This window comes from Sciurus carolinensis, chromosome 6, assembly GCF_902686445.1.
Source record: "Sciurus carolinensis chromosome 6, mSciCar1.2, whole genome shotgun sequence".
Taxonomy (NCBI): domain Eukaryota; kingdom Metazoa; phylum Chordata; class Mammalia; order Rodentia; family Sciuridae; genus Sciurus; species Sciurus carolinensis.
This window is the reverse complement of record NC_062218.1, coordinates 160,626,883-160,646,950: the sequence shown is the minus strand read 5'-3', so window position 1 is coordinate 160,646,950 and position 20,068 is coordinate 160,626,883. Positions and strand designations below refer to the sequence as shown.

General features: G+C 57.2%; 1 protein-coding gene across 2 annotated transcripts in view; it reads right to left on the bottom strand.

Moving 5' to 3' along the window:
- Window positions 1–8,982: 8,982 nt before the first annotated feature.
- Window positions 8,983–20,068, bottom strand: part of Nsg2 (neuronal vesicle trafficking associated 2) — a 58,067-nt gene continuing 46,981 nt past the window's right edge. For both annotated transcript variants that reach the window (XM_047556079.1, XM_047556080.1), the window contains exons 4-5: window positions 13,364–13,474; window positions 8,983–10,674 (exon numbers count right to left, since the gene is read on the bottom strand). In XM_047556079.1, coding sequence (XP_047412035.1) covers window positions 10,483–10,674; window positions 13,364–13,474 — 303 coding nt within the window. In that variant the 3' untranslated portion in view covers window positions 8,983–10,482. The remainder of the gene's footprint in view (window positions 10,675–13,363; window positions 13,475–20,068) is intronic.

The following is a 20,068-nucleotide window of genomic DNA, read 5'->3' as shown; positions in this document are numbered from 1 at the left end:
ATTGAACTCAGGGGCAATTGATCACTAAGCCACATCCCCAGCCCTATTTTGTATTTTATTTACAGACAGGCCTCACAGAGTTGCTTAGCACCTCGCTGTTGCTGAGGCTGGCTTTGAACTTATGATCCTCCTGCCTCAGCCTCCGGAGCTGCTGAGATTACAGGGGTGTGCCACTGTGCCCAGCTCTTGTTTTATGGAACTGGTAGTCAACATTTTGAAGATTGCTGCCTCAGCTGTCAATCATCCTCCACTGACTTTTCAAGGTGTTTCTGCCAAATAAACAGAGTGTCACTCAAGAGGATTCGGGTGAGCTGAATTCTCCTTTGTCTCATTGCACTGGGGGCAGGTAGTGGTCCTTTGCTTTTGGGAAGGAAATTCATTTGCAAAACATCTGATCAGCCTCTGTGAAGCTGTCTGATGGGCCGAAGGAAGGACACGCTCAGGGGCAACAGAACAGCCCTGGCGCCTTCCTACCGCAGGCATTGCCTGGCCTCAGTGGAGGGAGGCTTCCTTCCAGAGCTGCGGAAGGTATCTGGACCCCCTTTGGAGGGCAGTGCCCCTCGCAGAGAGGAGGCATCCCTCGGCTCCCTGCCCTTGCTCAGGAAGCCCGACGGAGCTGGATGCAGATTTGGAATCCAGCCCAGCACGGGCAGCTGTCCTCTGTGTTGCTGAGAAAGGGGTCAAAGAACTACTAATTAAAAGCACCACTTTTCTCGCTGCAGAAAATACAACAATGGCTTTAAAAGATGTTCTCTGTTTTCTTTCCAAATGCAATTAAATGCCAACTACCTTTGCTGATTCTCAGCCCAAATTGCTGATGCTATTTTATCTACCTCTCCCGATTGCAAAGAAGAGATTGAAAGTTAACAGCAAACTCGTGAGGAAGAGTGCGGTTTCCGGCTCATCCAGTTGAAATGAGGTTCTGCTCCCGTTTTTCCTTCCCCTTGCAGCCAGCTAACAGCAGCATGGTGGTCATAGATGTTCCTGGGCGCGCTGACCATGCTCCTGACTGGCCTGGCCTCACACACTGTGCACCCCGGGAGCAGATGCCGTGACGTAAGCCCATTAGGTAACCTGTGTCCTTTCTCGTGAGTGTCGACCTGGGAGCTTCCTAGGGGCAAGGCCAGGTCCTCCCCAGCAGTGAATCCAGGCAGCCTGGGCACCATCCGCACGGGGACAGTTCACCTTGGAGCTGCGTTTGGCCATGTGCCTGTCGTCCTGCAGGTGAGATCTGCAGTTCGGCCAGCCTGCATGTGGGTGAACAGACTTGAACTTGCTGGGCTTGGAATGTGGTAACTATAATGAGCCCATGAGGCCTCGTGTCGTGCAGTCTGGGAGCCGGTGACAGTTTTCTGGAGCTGACATATGAGAACCACTGGTGCTGGCTGCACATGATTCAAGCCAGTTCTGGAGGCTAAGATACAAAGTGGCGGGGTTGGTCTCTCCTTCCAGGCTCTCCCCTGCTGCGGGTGCGTTCCTGGTGAGTCTGGTGCTCACTGGCACCAGAGGCAGCACCCCAATGTCTGCCTTCACAGGACTGTCACCTCTGCTCGTCTCTGTGTCCTAGCCCTCTTCTCAAAAGGACGCCGGGATGTTGGACCAGAGCCCGCCCTACCTGACTGCCTTTTAGCTTGATTACATCTGTGAAGATGCTCTCTCTAAATAAAGTCACCTTCCGAGATAACGGGGGTCAGGACTTCAGCATATCTGTTTTGGGGACACAATCCAACCCAGGACAGAGTTAGAGACGTACACAAGTCCTGACTCCATGAGTGTCCAGCAGTGTGGCCATGGGCTCTAGCCTTAAGAGGACACATGGGCCAAAGTTTGCTTTTCTGCAGATTATTGTAAAGGATCACCCTCCCCTACTTCCAGAGCATCGTCTTCAAATCCCCAAACGCTCGTATACTTTCTCAAATGATCTTCACAACAACCTGCGAAGCGGAAATTAGTATTCTCATTTCCAAGTTCGGGAAGGGAGGCTCAGGGAGGAGATGCGACCTGCCCAGGATCTCCCAGCAGAGAGCCGTGGCACCGGGACTCCACACAGGTCTGTGACTCCGGGCCCAGGTGCTCTAGATGCCACCATTTGTTGACAGCTTCTTCTGTTCCTCTTTCAGCAGCTCGTTGGTCTGAACCGTGTTGTTCTCTCCTTTTTTAATTAATTTGACAATTTGCATAGCAGGGAATAAATTACCAACATAGAAAGAAACATTCTTCTCATCAAATGTGTTTATCTGGAGCTCGGGGGAGATGCCAGCCGCGTGGAGACGTGAGTGGTGGCTGTCAGTCTTGCAGGGGAGCCGGGCTGGGGTCTCCAAGCTGGCAGGAGGGGGGCTGTGAGGAAGGTGGAGGAAGACAGGTGTGGGTGGGACCCCCAGGGCTCCTGCCAGGGTGCAGGGTCGCCGCCCAGGCGCAGGAGCTGCAGGAGGGGTTCACACCCAGCCCCCGGCCCCTCCTGACCTCCATTTCTTCACCTACAAAATAACAATAATGACAGCAGGGATTTCCATCTGCAACGCTGAGCGGTTGGTGAAGTCGTCACCCAGTTCAAACGGCAGAAGAAACAAAGCATATTTGGAGGGACTATGGTTTAGGTTTGGGGTGATGCTGAGGTGCCTGAGGGCATTCAGTTAGGAATGACAGAAGGAGGTGCTTTGGGAAAGGCATGAGCTGAAGGTGGACATTTAGAGGTCACTGGGAGAGAGGGGACCTTCCCCTCCATCCATTCCACCATCCATTCCAGGGGCTCACAGACAACCTAGTGATGAAAACAGACTGATAATTCTGTGACAAATTGATAGACAGGATCTAGGAGGATCCTGCCTGGTTTGGGGAGATCGGGAAAGATGTCATAGAAACAGACACCTGCACGGAGTCCTGAGGACAGAATATGCCTGGAAGAGCAGGGAGCTTGGCCCAAGCAGTTTCCTGGAGAGTCACCAAGGGAGAGTGGAGCTGGGTCTTGCGATGGTCGTCATTGTCACAACCAGGCCTGCACCAGGTACAGGATCCAGACGGAGGACAGATTCCATCTGTGTATTGGTCAAGGCGATTCTTTCCACTATAGCAAATAAAACCCCAAACTTCACTAAGACTGTGAAAGCTGGTTTGCACTCATGTGACAGAGGTGACAGCCCAGTGTGGGGAGCTAACTGTCCTCCCCGTGAAGATCCGGCTCCTTCCATCTTGTGAGTCCACCGTCTCCTAAGGCCGGACAGTCCTTGGCAGAACTCCAGGTGTTGCACTGGGAGACTTGGTGAGGAACAGACAGCAGAGTCCCCTCGCTTGCTTGAAGGTCCAGCCCAGCAGTGGTCCACTTCACTTTCATGCGCATTCAACTGGAGATTACAAGAACTTAAAAGAGCTTAGAAGCAAGAGGGTGGGAAAGATCATTCAAGGCCATTGTGGTGGTGCTGGTGACAACCCCATGTTATGGAAGGGAGCCATGGAACTTTCTGGAGAGCCTGCAATCTCTGACACCATCGGCATCACATTTAGCAGCAGGAGAACTCTGTAGGGAAGGATTTCCTTGCCGCCACAGGACTGCGGCGGGCAGAGTGAGGTCGCCGTTTGCTGAGCCTTGTGAGTGCAGATAGGAACGGTCAGATGTGTGACTCACCCACAACCCAGGCGTGACATGTCACTCACACTGGTCCTCCAGTGCAGCCTGCCTTCCTCAATGGGTCCATCCTGGACGGGGCAGAGGTGTGGGCAGAACACGAAGGAAAAGAGAACCCTTTGGTTAAAGCTGTAGGACCCCGAGGTGTGAGCTGCAGAGGCTGCAGCAGCTCCTCTTATCAGAGTGAGATCCAAGTGAAAGAGGACCCGTGTCTGCTCAGCCCACCGGGCCAGAGTTGGCAGGGGGCTCGAAGGACACTGGGCTTCTGTGGAGCTGCCCTTTGGCATCCATGGAGCTCAGCAGCACTCAGCAGGTGCACCCTTGTTCTTGAACACACGTGAGATCCCACCTGGGGGCTCCCAGAAATACCTGGAGTAAGCTGGGGGTGAGCTCTTTATGGGGGGCCAGCATCCTTGCAAGAGCAGATGGGGTCTGTGTCCATGACACACAGGGTAGTGTCGGATTAGATCCCATAGTCACGGGCAGTGGTGGAAGTCACCACACGTAGGACACCGTGCAGTACCCTCCTCCAAACAGTGCTGGCCTTCAGGAAGTAAAAGGTGGCTTTGGCTCTACACGAGAGTCTTTACAAACAAACACAAAGAAAGATGGCACACCAAGAAGCACAGTGGTAGCCGGAACAGGCCACAGGCCTGAGGTCCAGCACTCGGGGGCTGAGCAACGGGATTGCAAATTCAAGCCCAGCCGGACATAGCGAGTCCCTGTATGAAAACTAAAATGATAAAAAGGACTGGGGTCCCCCTGGCTTCCATCGTCAGTACGACAAAGCAGTACGACAAAGAGCAACAAGAACGGTGTAAGATGACCCAAAAAAGTGTCGCTAGGGATGTCAGGAATTCTAAATGTCCAAAAAGTTCATCTACCTGACAGAACCATAAGTGTATGCTGGAGATGCATGAACAAGCATCCTGGAGATGTAGGACCGTATCCCCACGGTCAGAGAAAGGAGTGATACGCAAACAAAGAGGGAATGCTGGGTAGACCCCGTGGTGTTGCGCTGGTGTAAGGGGGGTCAAAATTGACCCAGGCGTGTTTGACACGGGCAACAGGTGATGGATGGATAGATAATAGGTAGTAGGTAGACAGGTGATAGATAGGTCACAGGTGGATAGTGATAGATACTAGATACATAGATGATAGATCATGATACACGGATGGATGGGTAGGTGGATGGATGGATGGACAGATAGATAGATAGATAGATAGATAAGCAAGCTAGTGAGCATCCCTCATTTCTTGGCTCCGGATGCCAAGAGAACCTACCAACAAGGATCCTCTGTGGCAATGAGCACAGGTAATGTCCAGATCTTGGCTTCTAAATCTCTCCCCCATGAAAGGAATCCGTTTCCCCGAGACACAGTCAACACCAGGACTGGGAAAGGGAAATACCCATGGAACCTGGAGTATCTTGTAATGACAGAAAATAACAAAGTTCTTTTCAAAAATGGGTTTTATCAAAAGAAAAGACACAGGAGACAACATGAGAGATCTCCCAATGACCAAAACTGGAAGGACTTCAGCGATGCCGTGAGCGAGCGTTCAGTTTAGCCCAGGAATAAGGGGATCCGCGAGTTTAGGCTCTCAGAGGTTGCTGGGCAGTAACTGTGGAGAAGGGAAGCCCGCTCCTCAAGTAAGGAACAGAGGGTCGCAGGGAGGAGAAAGGCACGGCTCAGACACCCTGCAGCCGCCCCCGCTGCAGGTGGGCGGCTGGTGGCAGCCGGCGGGGAGCACGGGAGCTTAGGAAGGAACAGCCACTCCCCTCTTCCTCCAAGTACGTCCCCGAGGTCCTCGAGTTACCAAGGGGAAATGTGCTGCCCCCCGATGAACAGTGAGACCACTCAAGGCGAGTGTGGCCAGCAGGTCCCCAGGTCCCTGTGGCACGCACCAAGGGGACACTCTGGGCAGGGCATGCCCCTTCTGTGTGACTCTTCCCCCAAACCACATGCTCAGTGCGACCCTGGGGACACCTCTGAGGGACCTGCCCACTCCACAGGAGTCCCACGAGTGCACAGAGAGATCTCAGGTCACTTCCTGGACCAGGAAGGCGATCCTGCTGAGGAAAACAGGTGAGTGAGCTGAAGGAATTCTGCAGGCACGTTTTTAATGTACGTGCAGCGTTTGATCAGGATCGGCAGGGGTCCGCGGCAGATTCCAAAGCGATACTTCGATGTCATCATTCAGAATGCAGCTAGTCAACGCTGTCCCGCGAAGAAATGATAGACCTGTGTAACTAAATTTAGCAACTAAAAGCTGTTAGGAGACCTGGAGAAACGGCAGACTGTGGCTTGCCGGAGGACCCACTGACAGGTGTCAGGAGAGGCTGGCGGGGCCCAGGAGCTTCGGGGAGGCAGAGGAGAGGGCAGCAGCTCACCCTGGGCCGAGCAGGCCCTGCCTCCTTTTAACCCAGGGCGACCCTATCGGAGGGTGGAGCGTTAAGTAATTCCAGTTCACACATGATTCCTCAGGCTGGGTGAGGCTTGCCACAGCGGCTACCGTTTGTCGAGGGTCAACTACAGGTAGATCTTTAAACATTATTTCATGGAATTCTCCAAAGCAAAGCAGGAACACATACCGCCCTGGTTCAAAGATGAGGAAGCAGAAGCATAGGCGGGCAGGGGGGGCGGCCGAGGCCAGAACCAGGGCTGGCTCTCCTCCCCTTCCACCATATGCCCACCCCACATGCAGTCACTGGGCAGGATCTCAAATTGATATGCAAATTCACCAAGTCCCTGCATGTCCTCTTGGTGACACTCTCTCCAAAGGAGACAGAGGAAGACAAAGGCAGAGCAAGGGAAGGCACCTGGACAGAGCAGGGAGAGGCATCCAGGGACGGGCGGCACGTCGGAGGCGGCTGCAGCCTGGATGCTGGGTCTGTGTTCTCAGACACAGGTCACTTCTGACCAAAGGAAGGCGTCGGAGGAACTCCGCTGTGCCAGACTGAGCGGGATCTGGGGGAAGGCGCGCTCAGGTTGCCATGGAAACCAGCCCTTCCCCTGCACTGCTCGCTGGCCGCTGGTTTTTAAGGAGATGGTGCTGTGTGCTTCTTGGGAGTCTGATCAAGGGAAACGGAGCCTCCCTTGTATCTCCTGACCTGACCCACGGCTGGGCGTGCCCAGAGCCAGCACTGCTCCTCCAGCACCTGGCCACTGCCTGCTCACTCACCTCTGGCCCTTCTCCCCAAGCCCGGTGGCTGACCCCAGGGCAGTGGGGGCAGGGCAGCCTCGTGAGCACAGCTGTGCTCTCCGCATCCAGGGCTGGCACAGGGAGATGCTCCGCTCCTTGAAGACGCCTCTATTGCCTGGGAGGGTGGCCCTGGGCAGCACGCCTCCCCGGCTCTCCCGGTCAACAGCAACCCGTCCTACAGGGCCAGTGGTGAGGCCAGTTTTTCCAAGAACTCCTGGTGGACACCCACACTGGCTGCCCCTCTGGTTCCAGAACTTCTGGAACAATCAGGCCCCCTCCCCATCGGCTGCTGCCCAGCCTTGGTCCCACCTTACCTGGCGGCCTCTCAAAAAGGTTCCCGTATGGATAAACAGCTCTTGAAGTGTACGAAACCTGCAGGGGGGGCCTTCTCAACGCGATCATTGCCTGGCTCCCTGGAGCCCCCGACACCCAGCAGGGCTCTGTGAGACCCACCCTCCAAACTCAGGAGCTTGCTCCTGACCAAATCTCTTTGGTTAAACCCTTGCAACGAATCTGCCACCCCAGGGATGTCCATGGCAGGACTGAGGCGTCCTCCTTGGTTCTGACGGGAACCTCCTAACTCCACCGGGAACAGTACCCCCCAGGGTCAGTCCTCAGGGAGAACAGCCACCATCACGCTGACCCTCCAGCGCCATTGTTTCCTATCGCGCACCCACGGCTGACTCAGGACACAGAAAAGATAGCTTCGGTTTGTTTTTTGAAGCAACAGGGTGGCAAATCCATTTATAACAGGATGTTTGAACATGTGTTCATTAAGTCTGCAGCTGACTCTGTGTAATTGAAAAATGCACTGGTGTTGACGTGACGGCCATGTGGATCAGCCGGCCTCCGGAGTGGGAGGCCAGCCCCGAGGCCACCAGGCCGCGCCAGCACTTGTCCCTGAAGGCAGATTGGGTGCGCAAGGAGGAGCTGTCTGACGCCCTGCACCCAACAGCCTGCACCCTGGGAAGGGCAGGATCCCATCGGGCGTGCAGTCACCCCCAGCACAGCGCTCGGCTGGGGCCTCCACTTCCAGCTCTACCCGCCTCCACCCAGCTCCTCCTCAAGTGGCCTGCCATCTAAGGAAGCGGGAACACACAGCACAATTGTGAACCAAAGGGCGAGATGCAGAGATCCGTGGTCATGCAGCTGGCGGAGCCGTTAGGACGCTGGTGGCAAAACACCTGGGCTAGGATGGCACTGGTGCAGCCCCAGGCCTGCGGTCTCCGCTCGCTCTGGCCTCCGTGTCCTTCTAGATGAGGCCGATGGCTGTGGCATGGGGCAGGGCACCCACCCCCCCGGGACCAGCAGGAGGGTCATAGGAATTAGACGGCACAGAGCAGGGGCGCCTAGGCACATGTGGCCTCCGCATGGACCACGTAGCCCGAGTCCGGGTGAGGACGAGTGTGCTGCTTGATGGCAGCGGAACCTGACTTCCTAGGGACCAGCTGTAACCTCGCAGTGCTGCTCAGGGTCCTTGACAGAACAGAAGCAGTTCTGGGGGCAAAGGGTCCCACAAACCTGGGTTAAATCCCAGTTCCTCTACTGGGGCCTGAGGGCGGCTCTTTGTCCCTCTGAGCCGCAAGCTCTTCGTGTGTCTGGCAGGGTGATAGCCCCGACCTCCAAGGTCACACAAGTCTAAACGAGCTGATTAGAAGGTCCCCCCAGCCCGTCCTCTCCCTCCTCCAGCTGTGGGGAGCCACCGGTGTGTTTTGAGGAAGCCACCGGCAGACCCTTCCTAGGCCACATCTCCACGTCCAAGGCTGGCGGCAGACCTCAGGGCGGTGACTGTTCAGCATGGTCTGTCCCTAAAGCCAGGTGCCAGAACCACCACCCAAGGCAGGGAGGCAGGAGGCGGGGCCTGGGGGGCGTTTCAGTCACGGGGCCTCCAACCTTAGGAACGGAGGACGGGCCAGAGGCTGGGGGCCCAGCCTGGGAAGCAGACCAGCAGGGGCTTGTGGAATGAACTCGGGCTGCAGGTGGCCAGGTGCATCTCCCCGTCCTCACTGAGGACCTCAGCCTCAGGGCAGGCCCCAGTGGCCTCAAGGTGGAGATCCCCCAGGGTCCCATTCCAGTCGCGCCTCGGGGACCCTCCCCCCGCGCCGCCATCGGTCTCCCTGAGAAGAAGGTAGACGAAGCCGCCAGGGACGGTCCAGGCTCGCAGACACATCTATCTTTATTTGTTTCCTGTCAGAAAATTTCGAGAATTACACCAAAAAATACTTCAGCCTCTGCTACCTACTGACAAAAATACACCACAAAATTATAAAGCGCTCAGCGGTTTTGCTAGGGACAATTTGTTATTCCGCTTTAGATGACAAATGAATTTACAGGTGACTCAGGGTGATGGGAGGGTGGGGAGGAGGAAGAACGGACGAGAGCGTTTGGCAGGGGAGTTTGAGCGATAGCAGCCTTGTTACCCAGCTGTTGTGCACGATGATTGCAGCAACACAGCAAGCCACAAAAACACCCTCTGACAGGCCTGTCGGAGACTAATGGGGAAACAGTGACGCATCTCAAATAACCAGCTCTCCCAGCCGGGCCCAGGCCTGCCGGCCCCCGAGCAACACGCCCCGGGCAGGCCTCCCTGGAGCGTGTGAGGGCCTGGGAGCAGGAGGCCTGGGCCATGCTAGACGTGGCCCTCCATCAGGAGCTTCTAGAACTCGGTTGCCGGGTTTGGACAAATGTGCTCTTTCAACACAACCAAGTGGGCAAAAGGAAGTCCCCTTTGTCAACTTGCTGTAGAAAGGGCCAGGCTCTGTTGCAGCCCATCTTAGTCTCTTCCTGGCTGTGGCTCCTGGCCCCTGGTCACCATCCAGGTCTGGAGATTTCCGCACTGGACCACAAGGCTGAGCCCCTCTTGCCGGCTGGGCCTTCCTCCTGCTGCCCCTTCCTCCTCTCCCTCTCTGCCCTGCCAGCTCACAGACACGGGCGCACCCAGGAGTAGATCTAGAAAAGCCAGAAAAAGGCAAGGACAAATCTGCCCACGTCTCAGTACCTGCTGCTGCAAGTCAAGGGCCACAGGACCCGCACTCGGAGCCCCGGGGGCTGCCCAGCCCTGGTACCAGTGCCCACCTGAAGTTTGTGCCCATCTTGCAAATGCACCAGAGGTCAGTATGCTTCACTCTGGGCTGGAAAATGCCAAACCCGGTCCTTCCTTCCGCCCGGCCACTCCTGGCTTCCCGCGCTCCTGCCCTGGGGCAGATCAGGGGCAACCAGGCGCCCCGTCCGTCACTCACTCAGCCGAGCCCACACTGGGGCTGCGGCTCCTCTGAGATGCCCAGGGACGCGGCTCCTCACCGCCCCTCGCCACCTCCCAGATGGAGCTGCCCACGCTCTCCGTTCCTTCTCTGTTTCTCTCCTTTTCTGTTTTTTAAATGTTCCTAACAAAGAAGAAGCAGCGGCTTTGAGAGTATCTTACATGGGAACGACCAACACGAAACATGCCTTTGTACAGGAGCCTGACTTGGGGCCGAGTCAACAATACCAAGGGACAAAGGAACACGGTTCAGACAACTCCAGTGCACGACATTCGGAGAGTGCCGCCCCGCCCCCCCCCCCCCACATCCCAGGAGGACAGTGCTGTGTGGCCGCTGAGCCTGGCCGAGCCTGGGGGCCCCTGCCCGCCCCACCCCCACTCCGGCTCGGGTGGGCCCCTAATGGCCCTGGGTCTTGGGCGGCTTGGGCTCGTGAATGACAGCGGCGGCCGACAGCCAGGGCCCGATGGCCCGGGCAGTGCTCTGCTTGGCCACGCTGTAGTGGCTGATGACCGTGTAGAAGCGGCTCCTGGAGTTGGGGTCCTGGGACGAGTAGTAGGCATCCAGCGAGGCCGGGATGCAGCGCTTGTGCTGGGGAAGAAGGAGACGCCATCAGGGGTGCGCGGCGGGCGGCCAGCCCACCCACCCGCCACACAGCACCCACGGGAGCCCGGCTCAGCGAAGAGGGCGACACACCCTGCCCGGCCTGCCCTCCCCCAGCCGTCACATCACCATCGCTTGGAAGGAGCCAGAGGAAATGAACCCGGCTGACCTCCCCAAGGCCAGCCTCCCTGCTTGCAGGCTCCCCTGACCCCAGCTCCCCTCCGCTGGCCCCAGGGGCTGCCCTGGGCTGCTGGCCGCAGACTGTGGCTGCTTATTCTATGCTCTGCATTTAACATTTGTATCTCTTTTCTCTTATTTCGGAAGTCTTGGTTCCTGACAATATTAATATAATCCTGCATTTGCATTAGCTCTTAACATATGTAGGACAGTCGCAAGATAATACCAGTCTTCCTCCTCAGAGTCAGACCTGAATGAACTTGGACTTGGTTCTGTGGCTCTCTGCACCCCGAGGACAGAGTCCCCAACTCGGAAGGGTGGTCGTTTTCTAACCAGGTGACAGTGTCTCTCCTTTCAACGTGGCGTCCGACTACCCGAGACGGCGGACCCCTTGTGTAAACCAGGCTGGGCGGGAGGCGGCGCCCGACGCAGGCCAGGTGAGGCTCGCCGTGCTGGTGACTTGCGTGCCGATTCCGCCTGTGTCATTTTCATCTTCTGGTGGGCCTGCCGTGTCACAACCCCTCCAAAGTCACGGGCGCCTCTACCTTCCACTGAGGGTGGACGTCAGCGTCCCGTACGCCTCAGTCACTCGAAGTACTTATTTTCTTTCTAAGTTTATGTTCTCAACTTGATTTAGGGCCAGGTTCTTGGTTTAGCTTGTTTCTAATTGTCAGGGTTTTCTTCTTATTTTTTTTAAAATTTTCCAAATACGTCAGTCACTTATCGTCTTGTGGACAAACGTCTAAGAAGACACACAGAGGAGCCTGCCTCCCATCCCTGTCCCTCCACTCTGTTCCCTCCCTGTCCCTGAGTAACCGTTTTTAGTAGTTTTGTTGTTTTTTTTTTTTTTTTTGATTATAGGTCTCAATTTAATTGAATAATTTGGGAGGAAAGTCTAAAGGGTTTTTAATTCTTTTTTTTTTAATTCTTTTTTTATTTTTGCAGACTGCATTTTGATTCATTGTACACAAGTGGGGAACATCTGTTCGTTTCTATGTTTGTGCACAATGTAGATTTGTACCGTTCATGTAATCATGCATGCACATGTCTCAGTCCACCATTTTTCACATTCCCGCTCCTTCCTCTCATTTCCCTCTATGTAATCTAAAGTTCTCCCATTCTTCTGTCACCCCCACCCCCCACCCCCATTATTTGTCATCATCCACTTATCAGAGAAAACATTCAGCCTTTGGTTTTTTGAGATTGGCTTATTTCACCTAGCATGATGTTCTCCAATTCCATCCATTTATCTGCAAATGCCATATTATTCTTCTTTATGGCTGAATAATATTCCATTATGTGTATATACCACAGTTTCTTTATCCATTCATCTGTTGAAGGGCATCTTGGTGGTTCCACAATCCAGCTATTGTGAATTGAGCTGCTATAAACATTGATGAGGCTGTGTTTTAATTTATCCTTCTGGACTTTCTTTCTTATAAAATAAGCTACACCTTTCATTTCCCTTTCCTCACATAAGGGTGGACGGTCTCTTCCTCCTTTCACCTAGAGGCTGCTCTACCTGCTGGTCTGGGCCGTCTTCGCGGGTCCTCACAGTGCCATGGAGCTCCACTGGGTGCGTCTACCATATTGATGCAGCTGTCCCCAGTTCCAGCTGTTCCCAACCATTCAGGTCCCGGCCTTTAGCCGTGAGGAGGGTGGTCTGGGGAAGTCGTAGGGTAGAACCCCAGGACCTGTTCACACTGGAACGTGACTGATCATCACCCCAACCTTGGGGAGCCCTCCTCGTGGAAGGCTTCGCCTCTTTCCTCACCTGAGAGATGGGGACACTCAAACCTACTTTTCAGAATGGCTGTGTGGCCTGATAGAGAGAATGCTTATGAAAACGTGCAGCCAAGAGCCTGAGATGCAATGAATGCCTAGTGAAGGGTGACTGTAAACATCATAAATCAGATTCCGTTTCTACCGCAATTAAGGTGTCGAGAGCCCAGCATCTGGCCGGCCCTTCTCCAGCCGATCCGGCTGAATCTGTCCTTGAAGACTCACGCAGATCTTTGGGCATCACCAGCCCAGGTTGCAGGTGAGGAAACTGAGGCTCAGGGGGGCAGGGGGCTCGCCAGATCAGGTGGCTCAGTTCTTTGAAGGAAGCTTTGCAGCTGGAGCAGGGGCCAGGGGAGGGGCCCGCTGCGAGGCCAGCGGGAAACCTCAGAAGCTCCGTGGGCCACTCTGAGGTAAGGACCCTGCCCTCCTACCGGGGAGACTGTGCCAAGGGGGAAAAGCAAGGCCGGTGCTGGCGAGCGCTGCTCATGCCTGGACACCTCCTGACCCTGGACAGGGCTGCCTGGGAGAGGAACCTGACCCCCTGCTGGAGGCTGAGGCCTCAGGAAACCCGGAAATTCCTTGCTGGACACACACTGGGTTTCAGCCTGCAGAGTGGTTGTCAGGCCCAGGATTTGGACACCAGTGAATGGAAGAGAGTGGGTCAGCCCCCAACTGCAGCCGACGGTGACCGGACCACCCACCCGCCCGAGTCCCTTACCTTGTAGACGAATCCCTCTGGGCAGCTGTGGTCGTAGGTGAAGGCTTTGTAAACCACCAGGAACACGATGCAGGCGAGGAACGCTAGGGCCAGGCTGACGAGGATGGTGACCTGCGGGAAGACGAGACAGGGTCACCCACGCTGGTGCGTGCTACAAGTGGGGCAGGGACCCGGCACGCTGCTCTGCCTGGGCTCTGTCGCCGACTCGCAGCGTGCACGCGGGCCTCAGTTTCCCCTTGTACGAAATCATCGAGGCTCTTCCTTGTGCCCACGCTGACTGACTCTCCTGTGGGCTGGGTGGCGAGGGGCTATTGATCAGCAGGCACTCCTTCCAGGGCTCCCAGCCTCTGCTGTGACCACCCGTCACTGCTGAATCCATCTAGACATCCACTGCCTCTCCGGCCTGCGTGGACGCCCAGTGCCTAGACCACCCCCAGGGGCCTCCTGCCCGCCCTCGCTGCTCCACTTAAGTCTCCTCACTGGCAAGCAGTGCCAACCCACTCTGCAGCCATCAGGCCTCAGCTCTGGATGTGTGGGCCTCTTCCCCAGGCTGCACTTCCGGCCTTCCGGGATCACCCAGAATCCAGCACTTGTCACCACTTCATCATTGCCAGCTGCCCAGGGCCGCCATCCCCTCTCCCTCACAGTACGGAAACAGCCTCGAACCAGGGATTTCCTTGCCTCTATGGCGTGTCCCACAGCAACCAGAGAGATCCTGGAGACAAGTTGAGGCACATCCTTCCTGCTCAAGCGACGTCCCCAAGGAACTCAGACTAGAAGCCTGGCTCCTGGCCACTGTCTACCAGCGAGCTTCAGGAACACCATCGGACTCATCAGGAGGGAGTAGGTGAGCAATTTCAGAGGCAGCTCCAGGTTTACACCGGCCCCATTGCAACCCCTGTGTAAGGTAGAACCTGCTGGTGTTCCTGGTGGAATATTTGTGTGGGTTATTTTTAACAGCAGATAGCCTTTTGAGTCTGTTAGCCTAGAAATGTTACAGAACTCCTCTCCTGGAGAGAGGGGTCCTCTTGATTTAGAAGAAAAACCAAAGCAGCTTTGGGGATCTTGCTCTTCTCTCTCCACCCCAAGGCTTGTTTGTAAGGACGGGAGAAGACAGGAGGCCATGAGGCTCCAAGTAAGCAGAGCTGCTTGTGGCAGCTTTAAGGCCGGATGGGAGAGGTGTGGGAAGGCGGAGGGGAAGCGGGAGGCAGGAGGGAGTCAGTCGGAATCCTCTGGGTGGAGACTCCAAGAGAAATCCCCGCGCACGCGTGTGTAGGTTTCAGACAGAGAGGTGTGCCGCTCGGCTTTAAAGTACGGTCGGAGCAGTGTGCTGCCCACCCCTCCACTCCCCGCTTCCTCTGCTGAACCAGCTCCAGCCCGGGACTGGGGTGGAGACGGCGTAGAGTGAGTCCAAGGGGAGACCAGACCAGACCGAGCCATGTGGAGCTGAATGGAGCAGCCCATGGAGGCTGAACCTGGCGCACCAGATGTCCCCACGTCACTCATCCGCCCTCAGATCTCCCAAAGACGGCACTGGAACAGTACAGGAAAGGGGGCCGCCCAGGACCACCACCCTGCGCACCCATGCTGAGGACCCAGGAACACTGGTCAGTAGACATTTGTAAAAAACTACAAATGCCCAGATTTTCCAAAAACCAAAAGGCAGAAACAGTCCCAACTGAAGAGTTGATAGTCAGATCCTGGCACATCAACCTCCGTATCCACAGATTCCACGTCCATGGATTTCATCAACCATGGGGATCAAAATAACTGGGAAAAGTAAACTGCTTCCTTACTGAACATGGATATTTTTCTTGTCGCTATTTCCTAAACAATACAATGTAACAATCATTTACACAGCATTTACCTTGTGTTAGGGATTATGAGGGACCTAGAGATTGTACAAAGAAGGCTGTGCCTAGGTCCTATGCAAATGCTGTACATTTTATATGAGGGAGCTGAGCATCTGAGGATTCGGGCGTTACGGGGGTTCCCGGATCCAATGACCAGGACTCTTGAGGAATGACGGTGTATCTACACAATGGAACATTATTCAGTCACGCAGAGAGACCTCAAAACCATGTGCTAAGTGAAAGAAATAGATGCAGAGGGCCAGGTCGCATGTGATTCCGGTCCAAACACAGGCAGGTGGCCCCGGGCAGGGCTGGACGCTCCGGTGGCCACAGCAGTGGGTGAAGGGGCCCCTCCTGACTGTCCCTGTGTTAACAACCTCCACCCAGGAGCAGGGTCTGATTCACCGAATGTCACCAGAGCTTGAAATGTGAGCAGAGAGGCCTTCAGCAAATGTTGCTGGAAAAAGAGACGCGCGGCAGGGAGGGACCCCCAGGGTCGTGGTTTCAGCCCCCACTGCACCAGGGGCAGCTGAGGGCCTTTCAATGCTGAGGCCCAGGGAGCCGCAGCTGCGAGGAGTCTAGTTCCACAGGCAGGGCCGGGGCATTGCTGTAAAGTCCCCCGGTGACGGACTGTGCAGGGCAGCCAGGGAAGTGCCTCTCATCTGTGTAATGTTGGCCGGCCGCACATTGTTAGCGTCACCCGGGCAGCATTTGAGACAATCCGGGTTCTCTGGTCCCACCTCGACCAATGACGTCAGAACCTCTTGGGGGAGGAGTTCAGGCCTCAGGATGATTTGAAGCCCCAGTCCCTCCCTAGTGCAGGTGGAGGAGTGCTGTGTAGACGGGGGACAGCCGGCCCCTGCGACCGGCACCATCGGTGTGAGTGCCGAGCAGGTGCCGGGGCGCAGCCCACCCTGTTCCTGGGATTCTGCCCGACCAAGGCTGCCCCACATCAGGTTGGGCCACACGTTCCATGGCACCAGGGTGAGGATGCCCGGGGTGGCTCTGGCCAGTCTGCCTCCCTGTCCTGCGGTCCGGTAACTCCTGCGACTTAGGTCCGTCATTCCTGAAGAGACTTGGGAGGCAGGGCAGTGGCAGTGAATCAGGTCTCGCTGCCCCTCAAGACCTCAGAGTCTTCAGGTGAGGGAGAGGTGGACAGATGGACACGGGCAGTTGCAGCACATGGGGCGGCACTGGGACCAGCGCAGGTCCCCAGTGCTGAGGCCAGACTTGGGCCACAGAGTGGCGTCAAGGGCTCCAGGAGGCCTGGGAGAGAGGAGGGAGGGACACTGGAGCTGGGCCTGAGTTCCTGCGAACGGAGTCTGCCTTGGTTTTCCAGGTGCGGGGAGGGCGGGAGCCTGCGCTGGCTCCCGGCTGGATTTCCCGCAGGCCGAGGGGCCGTGCATCCTGCAGAGCTGGCCGCCCTAGGCCGGCCTCAGCCTTTCTGGCAGATTTGTGGACTTCAGAGCCCCCGGTGCCTGATCCCTGCAGCAGAGCTCCTGAGGGGCAGGTGGGCCTCCAGTATCAGGAGGGAAGCCCGCTTCCCCACAGAGGCCTCTGCACATGAAAGCCTGACTCCACATCGATATTTATTGACTTGGTTTATAAAACCCCATTCCTTGGGGACGTTCTAAAGCCCTGAGTCTCACCTCCTGAATTTAACAACCTGGGACCAGCAATAAATAGCTCGTTAGCTTTCCAATCTAGACGTGACTGGTCCGCGGAGGTTATCCTAGCCACATGACACTCCCTCTGTTCCCGTCTTCCTGCTCACTTGCTCCTCGCTCACGCAGCATGGGTGGATTACAGGGTCCACAGCAGGTCAGGCACTGCCTGCGGTCACCACCCCAAGGAGTTGCACCAGGCAGAGTGGGCACTGGATGCAAAGTAACCAAATCATGAGAAAACAAGAACAGAACAGGACCTGGAACAGAGGGCGAGGAAGAGAGGGCAGTCCGAGCAGCAGAGCCAGGCAGAGGTGACCCGGGATGGGACATTCCAGGGCCTCCCAAAGACCCTCACAGGAGAGGAGCCCAGGGTCCCAGAGGACCTGGGAGGCGCAGACTGGCTGTGACAGGGGTGCAGCAGGGACAGGGGCCAGCCCTAGGGAGCTATGCAGGCCCGTCCGGCCTCGTCCTGCCGGGGAGCCAGCTGGTCCCAGGGCTTTCAGCACAGCCCCGCTGGGCCCGGCCCGGCTGCGCCCTCCAGCCTCAATTGGGTCACCCCTGGCCCACCGCCCTTCTCAGTCCCGGCCCAGTCCTGAGCGTCTCTGGCCTGCCTGGGTCTCCTCCTGGTGCCCCTGCTGGAGGGCCAGCGAGAAGGTCTCCTCAGCCTCCCCGCCAGCCTGGCCCCTGCCCCGCGCCTGCCCCGGAGCCCGCTGGCTCAGGCTCCTCCTCACCACCGCGTCCCTCTGAGACCCTCCTGCTGGAAAGGCCTGGGCAGCCAGCAAGTGCCCTCCTTCTCTGTGCCCAGTTCGGAAGATCCTGAACTGCAGGGTCGAATTGCAGTTATAACACACACACACACACAGGGGTGGGGGGACGCAGGCAGACGCACACCGTGCCTTCCGCCCCGCCTCGTCGGTCCCGTCCACCGGCAACCATACGCACTCAAAGGCCCTTCACCCGGAGAGAAGCGGAACTCGGCCTGACAGACTGCACCAGCAGCCGGGGCTCCTCTTCAAGTTTTGGGGCGAGAGAGAGACTAGAGGGAGAACTTGCAGTGGACTCTGGAGTTGGCCAGGCCAGCAGAGACGTTCTGAGACCGGAGTCCACAGCCATAGCTCGGTGGAAGAAGAACTGCGGTCAGGGAGGCGGCGAGGCAGGAGGGAGAAGGGTAGGGGCTGGCTGCCCCGGCCTGCTGTCACCAGCGTCACCAGCAGCACGAACACAGGAAGCACCATCGTTATGTCCGTTTTGCTGATGGGAAAGCCGAGGTTCCGAGAGATGGAGTGACTTCCAAGGTCCATATTTAGTGGAGTGAAGTCTGACAAGGAGCCCGAGGGCCCTGGCGCTCCTCGCGCCCATGCTGGGCCTCCCTGAGAGCCGCGCAGAAAGCCGCGCCGCCTGGGCTGGCCTCCCGCAGCCTCGCCCACCTCCTCTTCTCTCCAGCCGGTGACCCATGCTTCTGCCTCTGGACGGCTGACTGAGCCCTGCTCACTGGCGTCCTCCTGCTCCTGGCCAAGGCCACGGCAGCACCCCTGGACGCTATAACCCCTCTGTGCCTGGCCTCCAGCCCGTGGCTTCCAGTCCACTTTGGCCTTTCTAAGAGACCAACGTGGTCATTCTGCCTCCCGGATGAATGAGCCCGTCACCCACACGATGGCAGCAGGCACACGAGGCCCTCCAGGACCCAACCGCGGTTTCCCTGTGGCCGGGCCTCCCCTTCCTGCCCCAGGCCGCTCTGGCCGCTGCTGTTCCCCTGCCGGGAGTGCTGTTCCCAGGGCAGCAGGTACCTGCCTCCCGGGTCAGACTCCCCAAACCCTCCCAATGCTCGGCAGTCTCCAGCGCCCCCCGTGTGCCCGCCGCCTCTGAGACATCTCCAGTGTGCCACCACCAGCCCGGGAGGCAGCAGGGGCGGCAGCCGGGGCCAGCTCCTGGCACTTCCACTCCCTGCCCACTGGCTACGTGTGGGACTCGGTCCTCGCCCGCACACGGATCTGCCAACAGGCCTCACAGTCTGCGGGAGGTGCTGCTAGGGCTTCATTCTGGGGATGAGGAAACTAAGGCGCAGAGAGGGTGCCCCATTTTCTCAAGGACACATGGCTCACCGAGTGACCTGCCAGGAGGCCTGCTGTGCTCTGGACGTGTACCCCTTCGTGTGCCTGCTCCGCCCTCCCCTTGGTGAACTCCTACCCATGCTTCAAAGCCCAACGGCCATGTGCCACCTCCTCGGAAGGCTTTCCCCTGCCTTTCCCTCCACGGTTGGCGCCGAGTGCCTGTTACAGGCGTGTGCCCTGTTGTACGTGCCGGCGGGCAGGGCTCACCTCTCCTCTCCGTCCTAGCCCCAGCCTGTACCCGCACAGCGGAACGGAGCCGCGGGTGCACACCCACAGACCGCGCAGGCCCTTCCTCGGTTCTGGCACAAAGCCCCACCCTCCCCCTGAGCTTCAGGCCCCATCCTGACTGTTCCACAGCCAAGAAGGGGAAGTGACGCTCAGCCGGTCACAGGAGGCCACCTGGGGTCTGGCCTGTCTGACGCGCAGGAATTTGGTTGCCCCCAAAGTGATCTCCCCGTCTGCCGCCACACACCCCAGAAAGCAAAAGGCCTCTCTGGAGCCGGGGACGGCTGGAGCCGCCCTTCTCTGCGGATCTGGGCAGTGGCTCTGGTCACACCCCATCAGGGCTCCAGTCTTGCTTCTGCCTCTCGTGAGCTGAGTGACCTTGGGCAAGCTGTTTCCCTCTGAACCTTTGTTGCCTCACTATTAAGTGGGGGCAAACAACTCTCACCCATGGGTTGATGTGAAGATTAAACGAGGCGATGCCTGTAAATCGCCCAGTGTTGTCCTGGCCCGTGGGCATAACTGATCATGGGGATCCGTGTGGACTCTTCAGCAGGTTGCTGGGCACCGTGGCAAGTGACTTTCACATGTTCTGACCTTTAAAACCTGGGGCAGCCTGATCCGCCCTGTGAGTGGCCCCATCTTACAGAGCGGCAGCTGAGGCACCCCGGTCTCCGTCACTTGTCTGAGGCACAAGGTCACTGAAGGAGCAGAGCCAGATTGGACTCTGGCCCTTGGCGCCGAAGGCCTCCATCCTAACCGCGGTCTCATCTGGACTTTGGATAAATGCTTCTGTCCCGCGGCAGTCAGATGTCAGGCACAATACTGGCGGGAAATTTCTTCAGGGAGCGT